General features: G+C 40.1%; 2 protein-coding genes across 2 annotated transcripts; both read right to left on the reverse strand.

The window, feature by feature from the left end:
- Positions 1-74: 74 nt before the first annotated feature.
- On the reverse strand, positions 75-6,488 carry LOC306935725 (Golgi reassembly-stacking protein 2-like). The gene is made up of 10 exons (XM_079518903.1): positions 6,299-6,488; positions 4,870-4,950; positions 4,549-4,752; positions 4,324-4,410; positions 4,070-4,200; positions 2,116-2,248; positions 1,627-1,762; positions 1,321-1,407; positions 1,069-1,185; positions 75-706 (listed from the first exon to the last, which is right to left on the reverse strand). Exons 1-10 carry the CDS (start codon positions 6,458-6,460, stop codon positions 513-515), a joined length of 1,332 nt encoding a protein of 443 aa, XP_079375029.1. The 5' UTR covers positions 6,461-6,488; the 3' UTR covers positions 75-512.
- A 7,242-nt stretch (positions 6,489-13,730) lies between these two features.
- On the reverse strand, positions 13,731-26,572 carry gad1a (glutamate decarboxylase 1a). The gene is made up of 14 exons (XM_079518938.1): positions 26,265-26,572; positions 25,579-25,821; positions 25,295-25,385; positions 21,917-22,029; positions 21,017-21,132; positions 20,786-20,865; positions 19,981-20,035; positions 19,171-19,287; positions 17,994-18,058; positions 17,192-17,270; positions 16,736-16,885; positions 16,492-16,599; positions 15,964-16,053; positions 13,731-15,470 (listed from the first exon to the last, which is right to left on the reverse strand). The coding sequence occupies exons 1-14, from the start codon at positions 26,482-26,484 to the stop codon at positions 15,297-15,299; spliced, it is 1,701 nt and encodes a 566-aa protein (XP_079375064.1). The 5' UTR covers positions 26,485-26,572; the 3' UTR covers positions 13,731-15,296.
- Between the last annotated feature and the right edge of the window lie 27 nt (positions 26,573-26,599).

Genomic DNA, 26,599 nt, shown 5'->3' on the forward strand with positions numbered 1-26,599 from the left:
ATGAATGTGAATCCAGTTGTGTGTATTGCTCTTTATATACATTGGTGCATGACCAAACATTTCAAGAGACAAGGTAGAGAAAATGCATCCTTTAATCAAGAACTCATCTATAAGTTAATGTACAAGACGTTTAGTTTATCCCCCATACTCCCAAACTTGCACTCAACTCAGTTTATCTGGTAAATGCCAGTGACTTACGTGCCAGACACCTTACCTACAAACCCTAGATGAGCCAGGGGATTTGATCAAAAAGAAATGTTCAAAGTGCCCATTCTAACTTCTAATTCAACAGCTGGTATAGCAAACCATCACCAAGTGACTGCTGTAAGCAGCCTTTGTCACCAATGGTTCCTAAGCCATGTGGCCTATAGGAGAAAGGCATTCATGAAAAGGGTGTTATGTACAGTAATAAATTGGCTAAAGTATGAAAATTGTACAGATCTAAGAGCAGGCAAACCAGATAGGGAGTTATGTCTGCTAGGAAGCCTCAGGACACTGCAACACCTAGTTAGTTAACTACTATTAACCATGGGGCTCATGGTGGAACAATGTGTGTCCTGTGTGATGGCAGGTGTTTTGATGGTCGATTCTATAGGGGGCAGAACAAAGTCTGATGGAGACAGAGTAACGCCACGTATTGCAGGAAGCTGAGAGGGCAGCATGCCTGGCAGGGTGAAGGGAGGAAGAGGACCCAGTTGTGGAAAACCTGTGGATTACAGCAGGAAATGTAATCTACACCTGGGATATATACTTAAGATGAAAAATGTCTCACACGCTGGCTGTAATGCCTACAGGCCTTTTTTTAAATCAATCGTTAAAATTCTGAAGATTGTTTGTAGGCTGAAACTTCATTAAAGTTACAGCATATAGGGCCAGAGTGTACAATACTTTTCCTCTCAAAAGTGTTGGAATACAACGTGACATTTACAGCACATTTAGAATTAAAGGTTGAATCCAACCCGGGTACATTATTCATGCCAGCATGTGTCCCAAAGTTATTCAAACTGGTCAGAACAGGTGATCGTAAAATCAATTGCACATTTTAAGAATCTGACAAAATGATAGTACCTGCTTGTGGTAATCCGCTAACTCCAGGAAAATATACTTTGCCCAAATCTGGCAGCATGATATTTAGATTTGGCAAATTGGGTAGAGGTGGTAGACCACCAGGGAAAGGTATTAAACCTATGTTAAAAAAAAAGACAGTGGGTCAATATGTGAAATGCTATGAGGTGTAGCAAAGTCATGTAGAATAAAAATCTTAGCTGGTGATGGCAACCAGAGCTGCATAGATGCAATCTTTATTTTTTTTTACTAAACCTGGTAATGTGGTGGAAATATTGACAGGAGGTGGAGGGGTCAGGGATGAGGTGACCTGGGTAGGCAGCGTTGGTATAGTGGGAATTCCTGCATTTGGGAGAAATGCTGTTACCATCACATATCCTTGTTAAAGAACGCTACTTTTTTCTGTCAAGGTTCTCATACATGGTATGTGTAGTACAACCTTTTTTTACTTGGAGGTCTGTTAAGTTAGTAAATGCTCTTCTCTTGCTTGCTAAATGCTGATCCTAACGAAATTGGTTTGAAACAAGATTTGAATATATTATGTGAAAGGCAGCAGCATACCTGTTTGCACAGCACTAAGGATAGTGGGTGAGGCTGAGCTGACTGACAGGCTTGCGAGATGTTCTTCTAATCTGGTGACAGTTACAGAAGATGGCACGGCAGGTGGAACAGTAGGGCTGATTGCTGAGAGCTGCACCTATAAAACAAAGTGTAGATTTGTTTTTGGCTCTTCTGTCTTTGATAGTTGAAGTGAAGCTGGACAGGAAAGCAGGAGGGAGAGAAGGGGAGAGACGCAGCAAAAGTCGTCATGAACGGGATTTGAACACGTTATGCGCTGTCAGGCCAGAGCCTATATGTGGCATGCGCCTGGACCGTTAGGCCAGCAGGCACCCCAAACAAAGTGTACTTATGATATAAAATGCTCTGCCTGGATTCTGCATTCCTGCAGAAGCTTGAGATTATGTTTCCTGTGTGGAAAGAATGGAACAAGGGACAAGCTGACAATGTCTGACTGTATATTGGATAATCAAACTACATTATTTTGCATACCTCTGTAAAGCCATCCTTGAGCGGAGGAGATGGTTCACTGGGAATCGGTGCAGGGAAATGTATTTTCTTGCCTTCTTCAAACGGTAGTGTAGGTATCCTGTGCAGATAGCCATAGCCAATCCCACATCCGAAGCTACGTATATAGACACAACATCCACAACGTTTAGGAGACTAGACAAAGCGCCTCATTTGTATTTTATTTTATTCTCATTTTTATTTTAAGTTTAACCAATGTCAAACTGGTGTTCCTATTTTGGGTATTTCATGCCATTCATAGGCAAACATTTTCAAAACAAATGGAAGCTCACAACATGTCACAAGCTTATATATTGGTTATTTTTGCAATTTGTCGTACAACAAAGTATATATTATAGGGCTTATCTGGTTTAATCATACATTGAGTGAAAAGGGTAGCACTACCACCAAGAAATGACAGTCATGTTATAGCAGCTTGTGGCAAGCTGCTAGTCATTATCATAACTCTTGCATCTTAACATACCCAAACAAGAGCAAATTAGATATTTCATTGACTGACTGGGATACTGTTTCTGATGCTTTTATTTGTAGATCTGTGTATATAAAACATATCTCCTATCGAAGCTCTTAACACTGACATTGTTCATGTGAAGCAGTTTGTATCTATATTATATTGTGTATCTGTATTTGATCTATTTATCGGCTAAAATGAATAGTTTGTGTCGAACAAGCTGTGGCAGTCCTGTATGTCTGTCTTGCCTGCCTCGGGATACAAGAGTAGGCACTAAGGAAGAGTGGACACATTGACGTAAAATGTGCAACTTAAATAAGTTACCGTATTTATGGTCCAAAAGATTGATACAAAGTTTTGTAGCAATTGTATAAATATTAGACCTATTGTCAAATGTTCAATCATGTTCTAATCATGTATACTTCACATTACTTGAGACAGTTTTCCATATACATACATATATATATATATATATATATATATATATATATATATACACACACACACACACACACTTAAAAAATGTTGACCAAATTGGTAAATTTTACATCGGACTCCACTCTTCCTTAGTGCCAAGTCTTCCCATTACTGTCCCTCGACCTCTGCGGCGGAGGTCTTCTGTGCCTAGACTGGTCACGGGGAGCCGGACAGACTCCAGCACGACCCACTGTTCAAGCTTCATCACCGTTTTAACTAAGCCAGCGAAGTAGCCTGAGGTGCGCTGTGGTCAGAATAGCTCGCTTACACCGTAAGAGATCCAGCACACGGAATCTGTGACTGCCCCTCCAGAGTAATAAAAAGCAATAGCGGACGATGAGAAAAGAAGCCTGTCAGTCATCCATTCAAACCAATGGTCAAAAAGCATCACAGGTCCTTTTTTTGAGTGGTGTAAACCACTCCTACAACTGGCTTTGTTAGTTTACGTGTCTGTCCGTTTACGTGTCTGTCCGTCCAAAAAGAATGAGCATGGTTGAGTGGTGTAAACCACTCCTACAACTGGCTTTGTTAGTTTACGTGTCTGTCCGTTTACGTGTCTGTCCGTCCAAAAAAAATGAGCATGGTTGCTATGGTCACCCAGTTCACACGGGTGTGATTTCATTACGTCAGACATTATGTCAGACCACGTGTCAGACCACGTGTCTGTCCGTCCAAAAAGAATGAGCATGGTTGAGTGGTGTAAACCACTCCTACAACTGGCTTTGTTAGTTTACGTGTCTGTCCGTTTACGTGTCTGTCCGTCCAAAAAAAATGAGCATGGTTGCTATGGTCACCCAGTTCACACGGGTGTGATTTCATTACGTCAGACATTATGTCAGACCACAGCTGATCAGTCTATATAAGACCTTACACCACTCAGTTCACACGGGTGTGATTTTTTTGAGTGTTTTGAGTGGTGTGTTTCTAAACCAGCTTGCTGTTGGTAAAAATCCATATAGATGAATGATTAACCTTATTGTGATGTTATACCTGCCTTCTCCACCCCAGTCACAGTTTGGAGTGATGACCACCTCCCGGCAGCTGTCTGTGTCAGTGTTGTAAACATAGAGCTTCAGTCCCTTCCCATCGTGATTTTCAATGAGGGAGTACAGATCTTCACTCTGTTGAATAAACAGAGTGAACAGTATTTTAACATATACAGTTAAAATACTGTATCTGTTAATCAGTATGTCCTTAGTAATAATTGTAGTTTCATCTTATTTGCATCCTGTTGCAGCAGCTACCTCATTCATTACTGTGTCAGCTCCTATAATATAGTCAGTGAAGGGTCTCAAACCGGCCACGGCTGCAGGGGAATTGGCCTCTACCTCCTGGAGACACAAAAGCATACAGAATAGCATGCAGTAGAATTCTTGTTCTAAGCTAAAAAACAAAACAAGCATCAGTCTAAGAACATCATTTTAAAGACCATGTCAGCAGCCAGAACAGCTGGAGAAGAACACACTCACCAGAATATGCCAAACATTTTCATTAGCTCCTTCAAAGCTGCAGAAGCGAATGCTGACCCCCAGCAGCCCCTGGCCTCCCCACATGTTGCTGGGTGTGACCATTGTCTCTCTCAACTCCAGTGTCTTGCTGCTGTATACCAACATTTTGACTGGTTTCTCCACATTGATCTTCAGTATTTCTTTTAGGGTATCATTGTCTCTGTTCTGCCACAGATGAACAAAGTCATGTTGTTAATAGTGATATTACATGTTACTATTTGAAGTGGCAGCTCTGCCACCTGCTTACGATCAATTGGTGAAATGGTCATTTTAATGGTTTACCAATCTATTGTCACAGATAGAAATAACGAAATCAAAGAATGGCTCCAGTCCTGCACGGTGACCAGGGGAATTCTCTTGCACCTGCAAAATAAACAAACTAGATTACTTAAAATGTCATCCAAATAAAATACATACATACATAAAATAAATGTCTGTTCCGTAGGTGATAGCACTCCACAAGGTCTTATGATAAATTCTATATTCACAAGCTACAATTCTCTCAAATATTACCCAACTTTATCCATTTTTATTTGGATTTGGAATTTCAAATTGAAATGATAACTCTTTATTCCCCAAATCATCAAGTTAATTTTATTGGTTTATTGTACTGTTGTTGGTTTTTGTGTGCTGCTTGATTACCTGATGTGTTTTGTATGTGGATTTCCAATAAAAAGAAGGGGAAAAGGTTAGCACCCCACAACTCTATTTACAAGACCATTTAGCCAGTATTGTTTTTATTTCTGACCAATTCTGGGATTCTGGGAATCTTTTTTTAGAGAGACAGGACACTCCCCCAACTCTCTGGTGCGTCTGTTTATTCCTACTAACATTACAGTTGTCAGTGGTGCTGACAGTGGTGAGTGTTGCTGGTCTTGAGAGATTCGGAATTCTGACTATTCTGCTCTATTAAATGCCTTCATTAGAGCTCTACTACTCTAACGGCAGCAAAGGGCATTAGGGCTATGTATGGACCAGAGCTAAGAGTCTGTCTAAGTCTATCTGCTATAAAACTGTTAAACCATAGGCTACCACAGAGCCATCTAATAGAATGTCTTACTCTATGGCTCTGGGCGACCAGTCAACGTGAATGGCTCTGGGTGTGATGGCTCTGGGTGTGATGCGTGTTGACGTGACAGTTCAGAAGTGAACGACTCGAGTGCGCACGTTCAACTAACTCGATGAATATTTACTTACTCATCCCGTTGGTGCAATTTGTATGGCGCATGTCTTGGAAAAAAAATCATCAGTTACAAGTTCAACAACCAACGTCCACCGACGCCCGGCTTGGTGCCCACAGCCCACACACAGTAGCGACGCTCGTACTTCATGTTTTCAGGGCTAATGTCAGTGAACACATGACTTTAGGATGCTAGCTATCATGATGGGACCATAGGGGGACACATAAACAGCCTAGCTCTGGTCCATAGCACTAATGCTGGCAGCAACGGCATTAGGACCAGAGCTAAAATAAGCCGTTCCGTTCACTGGTGATGATCGAAGAGGTCAATGCGAATGGGTGAGTCGCATCTGGTTAGCAGACATGATACGTCTGAAAGCTTCTATATAAATTATATATACAAACATTCACCAGTTGCAGGCAGGTGGCATGCACGTTTGCTAGCAGCTAGCTGGTAAGATGACCAGGTGTGGTACAGTACTGGTAAGTTAACTTGACCTTAACGTTTAGGTGACAGTTCCGTTCTCTTACTCTGAGGACGTGGTAACCTTCCGTGCCCCCGCCGGGTATGTCGACACTCTGCGATCCACCCATGTCTCCCGACTCCCTGGATGTCTGGATCCCGGATGGCTGCTTGCCTGTCAACTTCAAAACAACCACTACTGACTGACTTGACTGCAGTACGTACAGCATTGGTGCACAGTGGTTTCTTACGTTCCGGGATCCGAGTACTTCCGCTAGTGTAGTGTACCTGACCTGTATTTTGTGATTATTATTAATGATATACCCCTCCCACCGTCCCACGCGTGAATGACATTGACACACACACACACACACACACACACACACACACACACACACACACACACACACACACACACACACACACACTCTCTCATTTGAGTGACTAGTGACCACCACTGACTGAGTCTGAGCAGGTAGCTAGTGGTTCACTCAGTCCTGAGGAAGTCCCAGGGGGTCCCCAGCTAAATGATGATAGTTAGGAACCAAATGGACCCGTAAGGGTCTGTAACTCAGAGAGTGTACAAATGGAACTAAATGGACCCTAACGGGTCAATTTGGTTCCATTAATTTGTACACTCTCAGAGTTAAATTAACTAATTATATTTTACAAATACATTAAGGGTCCCAGAGATAGAAATGGGGGAGCGTAGCCTATCAGGGCAAACTGGGGGTCCTTGAAATGAAAATGTTTGAAAATCACTATAACCGTGAAAATCTTCTCTTATGGGTCCTTGGCATTTTCAAATGGGGGGTCCGCGGGCTAATGAGTGTCAATTTGGGGGTCCTTGACATAAAAAAGTTTGGGAACCACGTACTGAGCTAGCCTACTATAATTAAATAGGGTAACAATTGATTGATTTTTTTAAACAATATGTTAATTGTTTTTTTCGTTTTTCATACATGTACACAACATGGTGATGCTGAAATATAGGAGCGGAGAGGGTCAATACAGCAGACCAAGAGACAAAAACAAAAGACATCACAAAACAAAATGACAACAACAAAAACAAAACATTTAGCAGAAGTCCATATATATACAGATAAATGAGAGTATAGTATAAGAATAAGATCACTACAGTATTATGAGGCATTTCCATTATCATTACGAAGCATATTCAACACATCAACATTCGTTAAGAGTTGGGTGAAGGGTCCCCAGACTTCATCATACATTACACTTTTTTTTCTTCAAAATATAAGTTATGCTTTCCATAGCACAACAGCTGCTCATTTCCCTGAGCCATCTGGTCTCTGAGTGTGTTTCCATGTTAGAGCAACAATTGATTGATTATTGATTGATTAACAGTTTGCAGAATGAGTAGGCTACATTTCACATACAAAGTGACACACAACTCAATACAAAGACTCTGTTACACTTGTTTACAACAGGGTCCACCTTTTTCAATTCATCAGAACATTTAGGACATACAAATATACACTTCTTTATAAAAAATCACACCCGTGTGAATTGAGTGGTGCAACGATCCACCCATGTCTCCCGACTCCCTGGATGTCTGGATCCCGGATTGCTGCTTGCTTGTCAACTTCAAAACAACCACTGACTGACTGACTGCACTACGTACAGCATTGGTGTACAGTGGTTTCCTAATTCCTACGGTTCGGGGATCCAAGTACTTCCGCTAGTGTAGTGTACACGGCACCCTGACCTTTACATTATTTTGTGATTATTATTAATTATATTATTATATAATATTATTATATTTTGACACTTGCTTTGGCAATGTAAACGTATGTTTTCTCATGTCAATATAGTTGCAATAGTAATCTTTCAAGGTTTTTTATGATCCTTAGGGTCATCCAAATAATATATTAGAAATTGATTGACCTGAAATGTGATGAAATGTGATGACCTCATCACATTTGTGAAGACATGCTACTTAAAGCATAATTCAAATTTGAATTTTTTGCCTTATACCCCAATGTTCAACCCCTGAATTGGTATTGGTACATTTTTGTTTAGGAGTTCCTGGCCAGGTTCTGCTTGTGAAAGGAATACTGATTAGAATACAAATCAACTTGCTTGACATTTTTTGTTGTAAGGTGATAGGTGAGTAATGAGATGCCTATACCTAGTAGTAAACTATCGTCATATTTTTATCCATTAGCCCAGTCTACCAATGTAATTGATAACTTGAAAACTATTTGACAGATCTCAGCCTTTGATTTGATCCTATCATGTTGGAACACAGACAGGAGAGGATGAAGGGTTCGACAGGGATCAAGTACTGATAAGCAAGATCATCATGGCTATCATAAAGACTGGATGAAGTGGATTAATGAATATGTAATTGAGTATCTCTATAGTGTAGCAGGGCTTATCAAATAATTTGAAATAAACTCATCTAAGAGTGTGACTCTCCTCATCAATCATGAGCCATCCTGTCAGTCTCTCCGTTTCTGTGAGTATCCACCTCGATACCTCTCTGGTCCAAGGGGAATGTCACGATACCTCTCTGGTCCAAGGGGAATGTCACGATACCTCTCTGGTCCAAGGGGAATGTCACGATACCTCTCTGGTCCAAGGGGAATGTCACGATACCTCTCTGGTCCAAGGGGAATGTCACGATACCTCTCTGGTCCAAGGGGAATGTCACGATACCTCTCTGGTCCAAGGGGAATGTCACGATACCTCTCTGGTCCAAGGGGAATGTCTCGATACCTCTCTGGTCCAAGGGGAATGTCACGTTAGAAGATTACATCTTGCCCAAGGGAAGAAGATCTAGCATCGTTGTGAAAGCAAACATCTTTTCATGCTATGGTCTAAACGTAACAACTGTACTACTCACAATCAGTCATTCACTACATCCTATCACAGGGGAATGTTATTGATTTTTTTATAAACTTGGAAAGTGGGTTGTCTGTTATAATACATTCAGTCAGGCACGTGCAGAGAGTGTTAGAGAGGCAGGGGCTGAAATCCCATAAGAGGGCACTTGTGGCCCAAAATAGCGGAAATAGCAGATCAGCTCTCAACGCGTCGCACTGCGACGCGTTGAGAGCTTGTAGATCAGCTATTTTTGGGGCGCAACCCTGCACTCTTTATCTACTGGAGATGCGGTGTACGACATGGATTTCTAAACAAATTAGTTCAATGCAAAATGCTGTGTTCAAGTTCAGGAGACTTCGGGGGAAAAAAACAATTCTCCTGAATGCTGCCTTCCGATATGGCATGGAATGGAGAGGAGGGCATTTGCATTTCTTTCACCATAGTAAATGCTGCATTCGTGGTCTGGAGAGGGCAGTTGTTTTACAGACGGGTAAACGGGCAGGGGCTGAAGCCCCCTTTGATATCTTTGTGTGCACGTCCCTGCATTCAGTAGTACATCGTTTAACTTAACTTCTTGTAAATAGTAGGTAAACAACAATAGTATAATTTATATATACCCTTGCAATCAGTCATCTCAAGTCTAGGTCAAGTTCTTTGAGCCTGTTATTTTCTGTCAGAGAAATAAATGTGTGAGAAATATACAGACTGCAGTGACACTATCCCCACAAAGCAGATAAATAAACTCTGTATTTCACAATAGCTTGCTGACGCCTTAAGTCTGTACAATCATCGTGCCCGCTCAGGGCCATTGTGTGTAGCTTTCTCAGATTTATGCCTATCCAGACCTCTAAAGAATTTACAACTTCAAGAGCAAGGCAATACTGTACATTTAATCTGTAGCCGATACAATCTTGGAACTCTAACATGCGCCAACGCGAGACTAACAGAGTTAAGAGTTACAACATTGTAGATTGGCTACTGCAGCCCTATGTTGTGAAATGACTAAAATTCACATGCATCTTTTTATCATCCCAAGGTAATGATTAAAATAATTAGTTTATTTTTATTATTTCTTTAATAATCAAATACAAAAGCAGAGGAAAAGAGGAAACATTTTGTTTGTTGTCTGTATGAGATATCGACATTCAAAGTATTAACTAATAAGCTACAGCTTCATCTATGCCCTTACAAACTCCTTCTCAACATAGACCTAGCGAGAAACACAGAGGCATAGAATCCTAGTAGATCAAATGAGCTGTAGCCACAGTTGCACTTAAACCATAGCATCCCTATTCTCAAGACAGGTTAACATTATGCAAAAATAGCAGATCTCCAAGCTTTGCATTGTGATACGATGTGAGCTTGTCTTCGACAAAGTGATTAATGGAGAGAGGGAGAAAGAGGGGACCATGCTGCAAGTAGACCCCCGAAGGGCCCCTGTCAATGAAGTATATAGGGTTAAAGTGTTTTTTAATGGCTTAATAATATGCAATGTGAGTGCTCATTCTTTTTTACTGGATGAAAAGGTTGTATAAAGACAGCCTGTTCTCGGGAATATTGTGTCTTGTGGTGTTGTGCTGAGAGGGACAGATAAAGTGCTAAGTGAGGTAGAAAGGCTTGTGTTAAAATGACAGCGCAGCAGAACACAGCACTGGTACAAATGGTTATTATGGCATTATTGTTGTTGTATATCATTTTCAGTTGAGCATCCAGACACTGATGTCCTGCCCCACAACTCAACATTCAGAACAAGAATAATTATAATTTGCTACTGCCATATACTGTACATACCACACATAGTCTGAGGGCAATACATTAAATTCTTGGTCCAATAGTGCATGGGCCTTTCCTTTTAGAGTAGCCTACATAAGCGCAATCAGAACTCAGATATCTGGTTGGATGCAGTGTAATTACTTCTGGGGTTAAGCGTATCACAAAACATCTGAATGACACAAGTTATTGTCTCTAGTGTGGACTATTAATCTCCCGCCTCAGAATTCGCTTTCTGCCTAGACTAATCAAGCCTTGTACCGATGCGGTCAATAAGAGGAGGCTATTTAGATAATTGTAAGCCATGATAATTACTTTCTGGAGTAAGAGTCGCTTAACTGTGTGACAATGGATGCGTTTGTCAGGTGTAAACACAGAGTGAGATACAGTGGGCTTCTGGTTGTCTTGAAGGGAAGACATCATGAATAAACTATGATATTCATTCAGAAGTTCTTTCAGTGGCATATTTATTGGCTTCAAAATCTAACTAAGACGAGAAAAAAGTTGTATAGAACTATGGGGTGTTTATTCAAAAGCTTAGTTCTATGTAGGTATGCATGTTGTATGTATGGAATATGCCGGTGCATGTGTGTGGTATAGAGACGGGGGAAGGGCTGGCAACAGCCCCGAGTCAATATCATCATCACCATTTCATTAGACTTGCCTTGCACAATGGGAACGTCACTATCTATCAGGAAGCTAATGTGGCAGTGATTCCCAGGGGTAGGAGATATATCTGGTGCATCAGGAAGCCAATGACTAGATTCATGGATGTATAGCAGAGGGGAGTATCACAGCTGAGAGAGGGGATAGACTCGATAGAGGCTGGGTGACCTATGCTTAATTTATCCTGACTGTAGTTGCGCTCTGGTGTTGCTTGCCAGATATAGCCAACCTACAGTACAACCTCATAACTTGGGCGGCGTTGTGAGCTTGTAGATAAGCTATGTTTGGTGTGTGACACACACATGCAACTATAAGTATATATAACCCAGGCTGTTCTTTTCTTTTGCTGTTGTATGTGTTACTTGTTTTGTTTTCTTTATTCATTCATGCTGTTAACATGGTTTATTGTGCTTTTTTGTCTTAAATAAAAAACATTTCATAACAAAAAAAAAGTATAACCCAGGCTTATTGTGTGGGATGAGCCTGGGACATGCCGGTGTAGAGAGGCCAAGGTTGCATGCCTATATCTGTGCATGCATGATTATGTGTGCATGTACTTGCATGCTTTGTGTGTGGTGTGCGTGCGTGCGTCCGTGCATGCGATGTGTGTAATGGAGGGTGCTCAACCCAATACAGAGACAGATATTAGGGATTTCACAGTCTGGTGTTCAGAGTGTGTGCAGACACAGAGAGGAACTGCAAAAACAGACACCCGTCAGGCATGGTATTTTTTTAAAGGCTTGCATTGCATTTGTTCAAAGTTTAATAATGCTTGTAATGAGAATTGATGGTCTTCCTCATAGTTGATTATGGCAATGAAGTACAATGAAATGGAATTAAATAGTGATTCTCCTGATTAGACATCAAGAATAGAAACAACAAAAAAACATTTTGAGGTTAAGAAATCTGTTACTAGTATGAACATGATATAATATGAACATAATAACAATACACTAATTCCACTAATACCTCACCGGTATATAGTGATTGTGTAACTTAACATTCTTGACCATTTATTCATGTCTTTGTACTTACTAGACTGTGAAAACCATAGGAGCTATAGGCCCAGCTTCATTTAGCATTCAATTATTCAAAATGATTGGGACACCTGCTTCCAAATTAGCCATGTAATTATGCATCTGCACAATTAACTTTAGACAATATTATCATCATCCTCTGAGTAAAGAAAGCAAGCCATGGTGGTGATGTCCTCTCGGTTATGTGGAAAGAAGTCCAGGGCTGGGTTATGATTGTCCCATTATGCCCGGGTTATTTCTTCAGTTTCCTGCAACTTTACAAAGCAGCCAGTGACATCAGGTCCATAATGATCGCTGCACTCAGCCATGAAACAAAGGAGCCGTGTGTGGTGGAGGATGGGAGCAGAGCCATTGAAATAGCCAGCCCCTCTATGGCTGTGTTCAAATAAAACGCATTCAGGCAGAGCCTTGAAATTGGCTCTGTGCGGGGGAAAAAATGTTAAGGGAGCCCAGACCCAGTCTAATGCATTTTATGATAAATATCTTAAAAGTGTGAGTAATGAAAGAAGTGTAAGATTCAGTAGGAAGCATGACATTTCAGCTGTAAGATGATCAGCCAATAAAACGTCCCTCAGGGGTGATTAATCGTAAGATTTAAATGCAGACATTTGCTCCTAACTGGCTCTTGTCGCTGGTTTGATATGATGATTTTACTACAACCTAGAGAATATTAGGCTATAAAACGATGGGGGACATATTAAGCACATGAAGACATTGCAAACACAATGTAACTTGAAACTTTACTAGTAAATATCCTCCAAAATGTTGTCCAAATACTGCAATGCATAATGTTCTCAAAATGGTATGTGCAATGTAAAAGGAGAATGCTAAAGAAAAGGTACATTCATTTGTGAATTAAGTATGAAATTATTAGTAGACAAACATTGTGCGGTAACTGCGGTTTGATATTAGTAGCATTTTATTTCAACATTATGTATAAAGCAGACTTAACTGATGCGCATTTATTTGTAATGTCTTTGTTCGACTGAGCACATGAACTCTGTAGCTTTAAAAACATTTAAAAAAAGTCCTCACAGATGTAAAGCTAATATCTTTATTAGTGCTGTAGATACAACACAGTACTACTTTGCAAATGATGGCATGAGGTTAAAGTGCCTACATAAAAATTGAAGAGGGATACTGCATCCCAAATATTCAGGAATGTACAATAGTTGAGTTTCTTCTTACCACAGTAACGGACACTGTGCATTGTTTTGTGCAGGCAAATTGCGGAATGACAAATAGTTCCTGCCACCCACATTGTAATTTATCAAGGAAAAGAAAATGATGCATATATACTATATATAACATGTTAAAACAATCATGTATATTTTAGTCTACATTTTTAAATGTACAGTTTAGTAGGTTATATAGGGTTGAATTCTCCCTCTCATTAAATGAAATAGTTTAGTTCACATAGAGCCAATGCTCTTTAAAGATATATCACATTTATAGTACAAACAATCATCTGTCCCATGAGTAAAAGCTGCTCCCGGGTCATGGTTTAGCATTGTGCTTTTCATCTTTAACAAAGCATCAGATTCAGCAGTAATGGCAGCACTGCTTGTGTGCAGCATCCAACATGAAGCCATGTGACTTTACAACATTCAGTCAATGTGACTCACAATGACATTGCACAGATACACAACATAGATTGCACTAAGGTTAAGGGTGGTAGGCTAAGTTACAAGTTCCTACATAGATATCTTAATCCATCCATATAATAAGGGCCAGGTACATATACCTATTTGTAACTTTACCCTTCTTTGGTTCACAAATACACTTAAATAAATACCTTAATGTTATTCAAAACATTTTGATAATATACATTGGAGTCTCCAAATATAAATGAGGCTACATTACAAATGGAATAGAATACTTGTGACCTATTCACATGTATAATCTCTTGATATAAATAAACTCAATAATCTATTGCATACTATAAGCTGGAATTTAAATATTGGATTTTCTTACTGTAAAACTAAGACACATTTGTCACAAAGGCAATGTAACAATACTATACACAATCTACACAAAAAACCATTAGCTCTAAAAACAGCGATCGAATACAGTACTTGTTACAATGACTTGTGTTACATATTCCCACTTACATAATATCAAAGGGAAAGAACAGCTAGGATATAATGTGGCTGTGCATTTGGATCGATAGTTACTTACATAGACAACACGCAGCACCAACAGTCAGTACACCAATGTATATTATATTAATATTGTATGTAAATTTGTAAATTTCCATTGTGATTTGACATAATATTTGTTTCCCATCTCATTCAGTTTTCCAATTATGATTTTAATGTCGACTTGCGTACCATAGTACAATGACATATTCACTGTTAAAGAATCAGTCGCTCAACACTAGGTATTCTCATTATCCTCCCAACATTATATGCTACAAATATTTCAGTCATAATGTCCTGATGGTCTATTGATGTTTTTCTATTTCTATTTGTTATGTGATTCTATTTATCTGGGCCTTTTTACTCTGAGAACCTGAAACAAACATGGGTGTGCACACCTTTTAGATATAGTCAACTGCTAAGAACACATTCAAACAAGGGGAACAGTGGTGTACTATGTGCGTTTCCTGCAAAACCGGTAAGATAGAATCTCTAGTATGCCTGTGATTGTGAAACAACAGTAACATGAAGCCAGACTCGAAGCCTTTCAGAGTTCGAAAAGACAAATATTTGAAAATGTCTCTTTCACCACACATGTGCGTCTTTTACAACTCCTCGCCCAGTCGCTCAATCTCATCGATCAGGAAGTCAATATCTGACCTGGTGGCAGCTGGGTTGGAGATGACCATGCGAAAAAAGTTGACCTTGTTTCCTTGAGGCTGGTAACCCACCATAGTTGTCCCACATTCCATCATCAATGCCTTGATCTTTGGGGCTACCTGTTGTCGGAGAAAGAGAAATGTACACTATAAAATCCTCTGACTGACTGTCAGTGTAAAAATGGACCCTTACACTAGAGTTAAAGTGACAATCAGGATTTTGCTGCAGGGTTTGCCTGTGGAAAATGTGAGAAATCCATGCCTCTGCTTTTGACATCCCCTGCTCTGGCCATTCATGGGGGGGGGGGGGGGGGGGGGGGTCCAGCATACAGTTTTAGGCCATCGATATTGTTCTTTTCTTTTTGCTGAGGTTTGCGTGATCTGCGCAAAATTATGTTATAATTTAGCTATTGAAAAATAGCAGATCTACAAGCTCATAGCGCGCCACCGAGTGGCGCGCTACGAGCTTGTAGGTCTGCTATTTTTGAAAAATCGTGAAAATTTAGAAGGATTTTTTCAGGATTTAGAAGGATTTTTAAAAGTTTTGAGGTCAGGCCTAAATGGGGACAATATCGGTGGCACCCAACTGTATAGGTCATCTAGGTGTCATTACCTTGTGTAACCTCTGCCGCCTCTCCTCTCCATCGGGCATAGCGCGCAGGTTAGGTGGAATGTACCAGAAGCACACATTTGTGTGCTGTGGCTGTCAAGAATAAATAGAGAGAAAAAACATGTTTATAAAACACATTTTCATTACAAACTTTATAATCAAAAAGACCTAAGCATACACAGAGATGTTGCGTGGGCCATTTGATCTGAATATCATCATATATCCAATTGCCAAATCTGCTATTTAGTCAAATCAGCTAAGAACATTTAATCAGACAAAGTTTCCAACTGAGGTAAAAAGCAATACCCACATATAAGTATCTGTTTCAGAATCCCAGCTGCATATCCCAGCAACAGCTATACAGAACTGTTAGATATTATACTGCAGTGAGCTATGTCTCAGTAATGACTTCTGATTTATATTCATCAGATAACTTTGGTGCTCTGACATTTTATTAGCGTATTCTAATGGAAGATATTTGCCTCCTCTGGAAACGAGGCTGAGTAGAAAATAGAGGGAAACTAATCTCACCTCTCCGTCAAACACCATCTCGTAGCCCTCTCGGTTCTTGATTTTATTATAGAGATACGCTGACAGGTCCAGGCACTTGTCAATATGCTGTTCAAACCCCACCGTGCCCTTTAATTAAGAGAGATAATAAAAAAGGAGAAGAATTCATTTGAGGCAAAAATGTATGTGGGCATTACAATAGATTTAAATACCAGTGTGGTTCATGGGAGAAACAAACAATGCAGCTGATCGGAGGTATATATACCTTTGCCTTCCACATGAGCCAGAACTTGAAGATATCAACATGCCGTCCACACTGAATAGCCTTGTCACCTGTGTCATATGTCACATCATACTGTTTGTCTGGCTGAAATAGGTAGCCGGCGCACATGGAATTGCAACCTGATAATACTCCCTGTAATGGTCAAAAATATGGAAAGATCAACGACATTACAGATAATTACATTGCGACATGTGAGCTTGTAGATCTGCTATTTTCAGTGTGGGACACTAAGTATATTATGTGTGCATATGTCTGTTTCTGTGTGACAGAGTGCAAGAGAGAGAAAGTGACAGAGAGAAAGTATATGTGAATGGCAAGCATATATTTGTGCATGTGCATGCATTTTGTGCATGTGCATGCATGCATGAATGCATACAGTATGTTTGTGTCGACGTACTGAAGTGTGTAAGTGAAGTGTATAAAGTGTGAAACACTTACTCTTTCTCTGACAAGAATGGCAGAGCATTGCAGTGGGACTCCCATCATCTTATGAGGGTTCCAGGTGACTGAGTTGGCCCTGCATGAATATCAAACCCAAAATCACATGTGAGCATTCTGGTCCAGGCCAATTCAGTGTCAGTCACGCCTCGTGACACGCTCCATATATGGCCGTCTCCATATATGAAGACAGTGATCTCATCCAACGCTGGATAGCCATACATGGTGAAGACTTGATCATCACCTAGATCTGTATATGGAGCCGGGCAGCAACTCTACATCTACATCTGACCTCACAGACACCATGTTGATCTGACCTCATCAAACCCTTAGATCTCCATATATGGAGTTGACCTGTTCTGACATTCCATATATGTTGAGCCTTCCCCTCCCGCCATTCCTCTTCGATGTCTCCCTTTTGACTGATAAGTGTCCATTCAAACTCCAAACGGGCCCGCCCCAAAGTCATTAGCGCATCCACGCTAATGGCCTGAAAATTAAAGCCTAACTGGGCTGGCCCGAGGCCATGCCTGGCCTTACTAATTAGCACACATTTTACGCCCTTCCCCTCCCTTTAGGACGAGGTTGCTTCTTGCCCTCAGGGCGCCTTAATGGTATAGCTTCTCACAGTATCCAGATTGACCCTTTCAGTTAGATTGAAGTTTATGTGGTCATGCAACTAAGTCATCCTAGATCAGTGTTTTATTTACATTTTTTTTTTAGCTTGATGTGGCTCAGAAAGAATATGGTGATTTGTGCTACATATTCTGGCAAATACACAGTTAGATTGTCTTGGTTTTACCTTTCAATTCCACTGAGCTTGTGTCTGTGTTTCCTGGACATCAGCAGACCTCCACCCCATGCACCCTGTGTAGTACACAACATTTAAAACCTATTAAGGGATCGTGGCATAACAAAAGTGTTTTTTTAGGTTTTCTGAGCTCAATTGCACCCAAAAAAACAGAACTTTTAACATTCAGTACATTTTCTACGGTCTGGGGTTTTCTGGCTCAAACAAGTGCTATGATTTGCCTGTGACCTTGATTCCCACAAATCCCATATATGACCTAAGAATTTGCCAGCAGATGTCACTGTTGTTTTTTGCCTGTTTGCAGCTTCATTCATTTGCAGCTTCATTGCAGCAAAAGGCTTCAGAACACACAGAGAAAACCACAGACCACAGGGTTGCAGCCATCAGGATCTGAAGCAGGTCTGCAGGTTGCAGGTGTAACTAGTGTTTCTACGACATACAGTTAAACTTTCCACATTTGTGACACCCCTAATAGTCAGAAGTGAAACCTCATTGTGTGATTCTAATTTGTATTTAATTTAATTTAATGTAAATGGCCTACTAGTGCGCAAGCAGAGCGCACAAGTACTGTCGACCGCTACAAACTGTCAAATCTCAGCTTCTCTTTGAAAGAACGATTGAAATATTGAATTATTAGGTTTAGCTATTTGCTACGTACCTACTTTTTGCATGTAAAAAAGTAGTATTATGAAGTATATCAGAGCATTTTGAGTAAATTCTTTGTTTGACGGGCAGCCAGTGGAGGTCGTGAAGTACTGGTGTCATGTGATCTCTGGAGCTGGTGAGCAGCTGAGTTTAGAACATATTGGAGTTTATTGAGGGTTTTAGAGGTGATGCCTTGGAGGATGCTGTTGCAGTATAGAGGGTATGCGCATGCTTAAAGCGAATGGCACATCGAGTGGCAAATCGAGTGGCAAAGCAACAGACAAAGTGAGTTTAACATTGTTTAATGTTGTTTAATGCAATCAGATAGGACTTTTTTGTTTGGATGCATGGGCTGTCAAGGCCAGAAAGTCATTTTTTGCCACTCATTATAGGCATTCCTGCATAACTTCCGGGTTTGATGATGATGTCACGCGCATACCCTCTATAGTCTACTAACCGGGTAGAGACGGGCAATGTTCCTAGGTGATACATATAGGTGATGTGGCGACTATACATCACTCACGTCCACATGAAGCCACAGGTTGTGTTTCTCACATATGTCTGCTATCTCGTTGATAGGGTCGAACGCCCCATACACAGTGGACCCAGCGGTGGCATTCACAAACATTGGGACGTATCCCTGCAGGCCAACAGGATCAGAAAAGAACATGGTTGGTTAGTGGTTACAATTCAAACAATTACAATTCCTTATTCTGTATATGTGATCAGTGACTTTAAAGAAAGTGGCTGAGATAACTGACTATATGAAGCCATTGTTTGGCTAGAATTGGGCTGCCATTTCACGCTGCCTGAACACTACTTTGCCTTAACCCATTTTGACCTGAGATCAGATTCTAAAAATGTTTTCTACATCCTGACAGTTTTCTGAAAAAGCTACGTTTCTATGTCAGTGGTTCTTCGATTTAAAAAAAATAGCAGACCTACAAGCTCGTAGCGCGCCACTCAGTGGCGCGCTATGAGCTTGTAGATCTGCTATTTTTCAATAGCTAAAGCATAACATAATGCTAACACCAAAAGGGGTTCCCGCGCAGAATGGGTTGAGAATTTAGTTCTAGAGTTCTGCTTTTTAAGAAGCAGGAAATCCTCTAATATAACATTTGAGCAGACAAGAACCATTTATCTTATGGAAATAACCTTGCCAGGTGTTCATGCATAGATCACTACCTTATTCTACAAGTTAACTGGTTCTTTTGACAAATTGTGTGCAGTAAAACAGTGATGAAAAAATAAACTCAAAGTACATAATAAATGCTTCTATAGGGCAAATATATGACTCTCCCAAACTGATGATTTGATACATTTTGAAATTCACCTTCTGCTTGGCATCAATAATCTTGGCCTCCAAATCAGCAGGAATGACTCGCCCTCTGTGGAAAAAGATAACAAGCACCTGTTTTTTCTACTTCTTATAGATAGATAGATTATATCATCGTACATCATCATACATCATCTCATTCCGGCCAATCACAATTTGCTCCTCACCATCGTCATCAATATTGCTTCGTCATCAATGTTGTTGTCAATAATTTACACTATGACGTAAAATTATCCATTCATTGTCAATGGGAATTTAATGTTTGTGTAGGACAAAGTTTGTGGACACACACACTAAAAGCTGGACATAGGAGGGGCTAGCGCCCCTCAAAACATCACACTTGTGTGAAGTGAGGGGCTTTCTTATCATCATACATCATCATACATCATCATTCATCACATTCCGTGCTCAGCCAATCAAATCATCACAAATGTCATTCCGGCCAATCACTTTTCTGCCCTCACTTTTATCCTTAATATGTACTTTGCTCAGCCAATCAAATCATTGCTATTGGGTGATGAGCCAATCATCGGCCAATGTTAGTGTTCACACAAACACACAAAGCTGGGCTTAGGATGGGCTAGCGCCCTTATCATCACACATCATCATACATCACATTCTGTGCTCAGCCAATCAAATCAAATCCATGGTACACACACACAGACACACACAAAGCTGGGCATGCGGGGCTAGTGCCCCTCAAATAAAGCAAAGAAAAAGAAAAGGATAAAAACACCACTAATACAATCACAGTCAGTTCATTCTTTTTATCGGATTGTCTACATTAGTTTCATGTACAAACCTCTCATCTGTGCTCAAAAGAATCAGGTTCTCTGTGCCAAAGCCAAGGGCTGCGCTGGCTTTCTTAATGGAGTAGTGACTCTATATAGGAACAGATGTATGGATGTCAATACAGGATATTAGCCTTACAGCAGCGTAAGTAAGTAAGTAAGTAAGTAAGTAAGTAAGTAAGTAAGTAAGTAAAAGAAACAAAATAGATCATACTGTAAATAAGTAAAAGAATGAGACTAACATGCTCCGAGGTGAAGAGAACCAGTCTGGGGGCAGCCGTCATGCCTTTGGTCTTGACCTCGGGGAAGAACTTGTATCTGGCGATCATCACGCTGTACATGTTGGATATTGCCCCTCCTGTGGAAATCAGATATAGATGCTTTTAAATTCTAGGCCCCTTCTTTTTTTCAGACAGCTAGGGCAGTGAACCCACATTCAATGTTACACGCATTACAACGTAATTCTCTGTTTCTGTTATGTTATAGAATTTAGGATCACTTGCATGATCACCGATCGCATGCGCTTTGTGGTTTATCAACCTTGCCGAAGACGTTTCTGGCTTCAAAGCTCTGGCTTGTATGTTGTAACATCTTGCCACTCCTACAATAATGTGTTTGGAACCATCAACCTGTGTCCCTGTGTCGGAGGAACCTATAGCCAGGTGGTTGGTAGCATCAACCTTGCTACAGGTATTTTCTATCTTATTTTAATTATATACATTTTGGCCTATATTTACGGCTATATTAACATATGTGCATAGGCCTAAAGTAGTATTGTCCCTAATATTTTTTTTTAATTTGAGTTTCACTAGAGCAGCGGTTCCCAAACCTTGTTACCTCCTGACCTAGCTGATATAGCCTATATATATATATGGGGGGGGGGGGGGGGGGCATATATATAGGCTATATTCTGCATATACTTGCCATATATTGGCCTAATATGTTCATATATTTAAAATAAAACCATAGCACCACCTTTAGCCTTTTCATGTCGTGCACCCCCTAGAAGGCGCTCGCGCACCACAAGGGGTGCACGCACCACAGTTTGGGAACCACTGCACTAGACTAGAGGATAACCCTTGAGTTGCAGCAACTAGTTTTCAAGGGGGTCCTCATTGTCCGAACAATGATGCCGTCCTTACCTGGTGAAAATATCCCATCACCCTCTCCATCAGGCCAGCCAATAATCTCTCTCATCTTTTTCAGTGTCAGCTGCTCCATGAGTACAAAGACTGGGGCTATCTCATAAGTGAACCTAGGGAACACCAACGGATCAAGTTAAAACATTATTACCTTTTTGCCACTTACAACTTTGCTCCTAAAGCCCAGTTAACACATACTATATAAGTTTACACATCTGCAGTGGTTGATGGCCTCCCTGCTCTTCTAGTGAGTTTAGATCCTGTGGTAGAGTAGGACCACTACAAGTGGAACTGCCTGAAGTAAGTAGTGTGCTCTTTTAGCTCAGTGGTGGATTAGCCCCACTTGTGTGGGGGACAGGGATTTGAATCTCGGCCTGGTATCACATGAAAGTAGAGTGCAGTTTTAAGACAAGCTGCAGGATAGGAAGTCTTCTGGTGGGAATCCATTAAAGCATGGGAAAGTTGCTGTTTCTGTACTATAGCTGAACGACTTAACCACTAGGTTCATCAACAGGCAAAGTTATTGATACATTATATTAAATGCTGTATTATTTATATCCTCTACTACAGTAATTGACTTCAGAGCAGTTACTTACATTGGTTATGGAAACAAACAGTGTTTTGAGTCAGAGATCAACCATAGCTCTGTTACGTTGCACTGATGACTTGTCTTAAGTCCATTAACAATATAGTATTCTGTGTCCGTTTTAAGTCTCTGACATAATTTTTTGCAAGCTTTCGGTCTACTGACCTTAATTCTTCAGGCATCATGCCATGATGCCTGAAGAAGGTCAGTCAGGTCTTCACTTTATTTCATTATCCCTTTGTGACTCCAGCACCTCACTTAGGTTTTTTCAGCAGATGGTTCTGCGGTGGTTCTTTTTACATTTTTGTCTGATATGAGCATATACGGTAGTCTAAAAGCCTGTCCTTTTAATGTACTTTCTCTCATGAACACGGCAAAAATATAATATCGTTATAATAGAAAAATCACACCCGTGTGAACTGAGTGGTGTAATATAGCCTGTCTGACGTAATGAAATCACACCCGGGTGAACAGGGTGAACATAGCAACCATGCTCATTTTTTCTGCACAGACTAACAAAGCCAGTTGTAGGAGTGGTTTACACCACTCAAAAATCATGTCTGACGTAATGAAATCACACCTGGGTGAACAGGGTGAACATTTCTGCACTAACAAAGCCAGTTGTAGGAGTGGTTTACACCACTCAAAAATTATTTGAGGTTGCTTGAATTTTCTCAAGCAAAATAAAAGGTTGTTTCTATGTTGCAAAAACATAAACCGTTTCCCTTAGAGCAGAGCACAATCAATGTAGAATTACAAGGTTGTATGGTTCTTATATCTACTCATATCCAACATTTTTCTTATTACATAACTATCTGTGTGTTCATGCAATGAAGGTCAATGAATCGGTGTGGAACAATCTGGTGTCCTACCTACAGCACTGATGTTTTTAGCTCTCTTGTTGGCATAAGCCCAGACAATGAGGGAGAACAAAGTCTGATGTTACTTAACTAGCATCCCAAATTAATTTCACCTCACTCACTCAAGTAGATGATACTCACTAATTCTGATGATAGAAGCCCTTGACATGATATGTCAGCCTATTAGTGTCAATCGATTCCTGCCAGCAGTAATTAGAGTTGATGGAGTAATTAATGAATGTGAATTATAAATATGTAAACAACCTCCACCCTCTAGTTTGAATCTCCCACAATGACATTGCCCACAGCAGAAAGCCATGCAGCTGAGATAGCTTCAGAAACAAATTGATTCTGAAAGGACTTTATCAAAGCCCAATGATAAAGGACAATTAAACACAAACAAATGGCAAATAATAGAATTACAAATAATATCCTGGGAGGATTGCAAAGCATTGACAGGCTTCTCAATGGGGAATCTCCTTCAACCATTAAGTAAACTCAGCCAGGGCGGAGAGAATCTCTGACTTTGGGAGGTCATTAACATAGGATCACAATGGAAGTCCTTGTAGCATTATTTTATAACTGTACCTCTGTACTTTTTGCTCTGTTAATAAAGTATTCAATCAATCAATCAATCAATCAATCAAGCAAACAAACAAACAAACAAACAAACAATCAATACATTTATTTAATGCAACTTCAGGACAGCGTAACAGCTGTGATTGCAATATTTTTTTTACATCCATCTGAGAGATGTACATGAACTCCTTTACTTAAGCTCTGAACAGGGCTGCTTGTGACCCAATAGAAATGTGTGTTATAAATCAGTTTTGTGCACACTTGTTTAATGCTAGGTGGGTCTTGTGGCACTGGTGCACATACAGTACACTGACTAGACTATAGGTGACCTCACAGAACCATGCAGGAAGTTGGTGTTGCTTATTGTTAAGCACACAAATGCTGTTGTGCCTTGGTATCAAGTTTGTTGTGAACTTGTGATTATCCATTGCCAATGTTGTGGACTTCAATTGAGATGGGCTACATGAATCAAATAAAAAATAAAAATAAAAACATTTCTGTCTAATAAGATTACTTACAAGATGGAAGCTTAAATATACACAAGCAGCATAGCACCTGTAGTAGCCCCTCAGTTTCTTTTTGAGTATGGTCACGGCATTGTATGTTTTTTGTTTTTTCAACAACAGAACAGCGTGAACTGGTTGGATAATCTTCTGATACATTAAATTGTTCTCAGCATCTGCAGTGGTCTATCATGATTCTGTGAGAAGATTACTAGCCTATATATACATACAGTTCAGCATTATATCTTATTCAAGACACCTCCCTGGATAGATAGTTTGTGTGCATGTGCATGTGTGTTGCGTGCATGTGCATGTGTGCATGTGTGTGGTCTATCCGGTTGAAAGGGTCTATCCGGTTGAAAGGAAAGGCAACACTAAATATCAATGCTGATTGTACACATGATCTCAGCGGAGGGGCTGTCTTTTCTTCTAGCATTGTTTTCTCACAGTCAGGAACTATCAATACAAAAAACTGTAAACTACATGCAATTAAATCAATATGCAATTTGGCTTGCCTGTAGGGCTGTAGTATCTGACTACAGCCAGATTGCAGGTCAACAATAATGATCTTGGGGGAGCACAGAAATCGCATCTCCCCTATTGTGCTTTTGACATTCCATGATTTACTTGCTTGAGTGACAGACTATCAGAGCATGCAGAGTATTCTTCAACTTACAAAAAGCACACTGAAGGCGAAAAAGCAAGGTTAGAATGACATTAACCCAGTTGCTTCCAAATGTGGCCAAATTAAAACCGATACAAGCGATACAAAAGGGAACTGCATGCAACCAAACTACAATTCAAGCAAGATCATTTATTGAAACAATCTGTGGCACACCACAGTACTCACATATTTGTGTTTGCTGTAGAGGTAAGCCATTCTCCTGCCAACCCAATGATGTCTAATCCAGTGGAGAGTTGGTTAAAGAACCTGGGGTGACCTGGAATTCACATACAGGTACAGCTGAGCAACATATTTCACACAAGCTATTAATCATTAAGGATTTTTGAGAAACAGACTTGTCTATACAATCATTATTCCAGCATATACAGTAAGCTAATGAGACTTATTGTTTGCACTGCATGGGAAAGGCTATTCTGGCTTCACTGAGCCTTTGGACTCGTTCATCTTACCTGTCCTCACCCCATATTTCAGGGTGTCCCTGCAGTCCACCAGGATCTGTTCGAGAGATTCGGGCTGGTCAGATAGCTCCAGGTTGAAGCCCTCCATGCCCTCCAGAAGCTGGTGGGGATGGTGGAAATCCAGGACCTTGGTTGACCTGTCAAAGGTCTTCCGGACATAGTTTGTGAGAATGTCCACAAACTCCAGCAAGAACTGTATGGTAATCTCCTCTCCATTTTTGGCAGGCAATAAATCTAGGAGATTTGTAGGCAATATTTTGTCAATTATTTTCTACAACTGTTCCATGATAATATCTTTTAAATGCATGTTTAGAATCTGTGAAGGCCATTTTGACATGTCTTTGAAAATTCCTCATGACATAAAATCCTATGGATCAGTACAATCCAGTGTGTTAATCAATTAAGAGTAATGTAATTAAATAAAGGTTTGGATTGAATAATAATTGGATAATAATCTATATAAAGTCCATGTTTGTGCTTCCAAGAAATTTCAGGGAAAGAAAATGTATAATGAACCTAAAATTAGAATTCTAATCAATTAATGTTAAAATGTCTTGCATTGTTCATCTCAGTGAAAAAAAATTGAATTCCTTTTTGAAATGAAATTAGTCAATTAAATAATAATACAAACTATATATATATATATATATATATATATAATTTTAATTCAGACCTACCCCTGGCAAATAGATTGGAGAAATCCGTCTCGGTGCGTCTGAAGCCCGAATCAGTGTCGCTGTTATCACATAGAAGATTCTTGGATGAGCGTTCTTTGAAGGAACTCACAATCCTGCTCCTTTCCTCCAGGTTGTTATTCTTTTGCAAAAATCCTACATGATTACAAGAAGGGGCAGATTCAGATTCTAACGGACGATTACGATTCCCATTTCCATACATTTTGTGAGCACAGCTTTTACAAGCTACTAAAAATCAATTGCCATAGCCTCTATGTATTGTCCCTGGGGCAGTGTTGAATGCTTATAGCTTGTAGCTTATATACTTTACAAAAAAA

This window comes from Electrona antarctica (assembly GCF_951216825.1).
Source record: "Electrona antarctica genome assembly, chromosome: 13".
Taxonomy (NCBI): Eukaryota; Metazoa; Chordata; class Actinopteri; order Myctophiformes; family Myctophidae; genus Electrona; species Electrona antarctica.

Coding starts and splice junctions, on each gene's coding strand:
- LOC306935725 (XM_079518903.1), bottom strand. CDS start 6,460: ATGCTGTACGTACTGCAGTCAAGTCAGTCAGTAGTGGTTGTTTTGAAG. Junction 2,249..4,069: donor GACTGGGGTGGAGAAGGCAG/GTATAACATCAC, acceptor CTATATACGTAG/CTTCGGATGTGGGATTGGCT. Junction 1,186..1,320: donor TATTTCCACCACATTACCAG/GTTTAGTAAAAA, acceptor TTTTTAACATAG/GTTTAATACCTTTCCCTGGT.
- gad1a (XM_079518938.1), bottom strand. CDS start 26,484: ATGTATGGAAATGGGAATCGTAATCGTCCGTTAGAATCTGAATCTGCC. Junction 21,133..21,916: donor TGATGGGATATTTTCACCAG/GTAAGGACGGCA, acceptor TGATTTCCACAG/GAGGGGCAATATCCAACATG. Junction 18,059..19,170: donor ACCTGTGGCTTCATGTGGAC/GTGAGTGATGTA, acceptor TGTACTACACAG/GGTGCATGGGGTGGAGGTCT.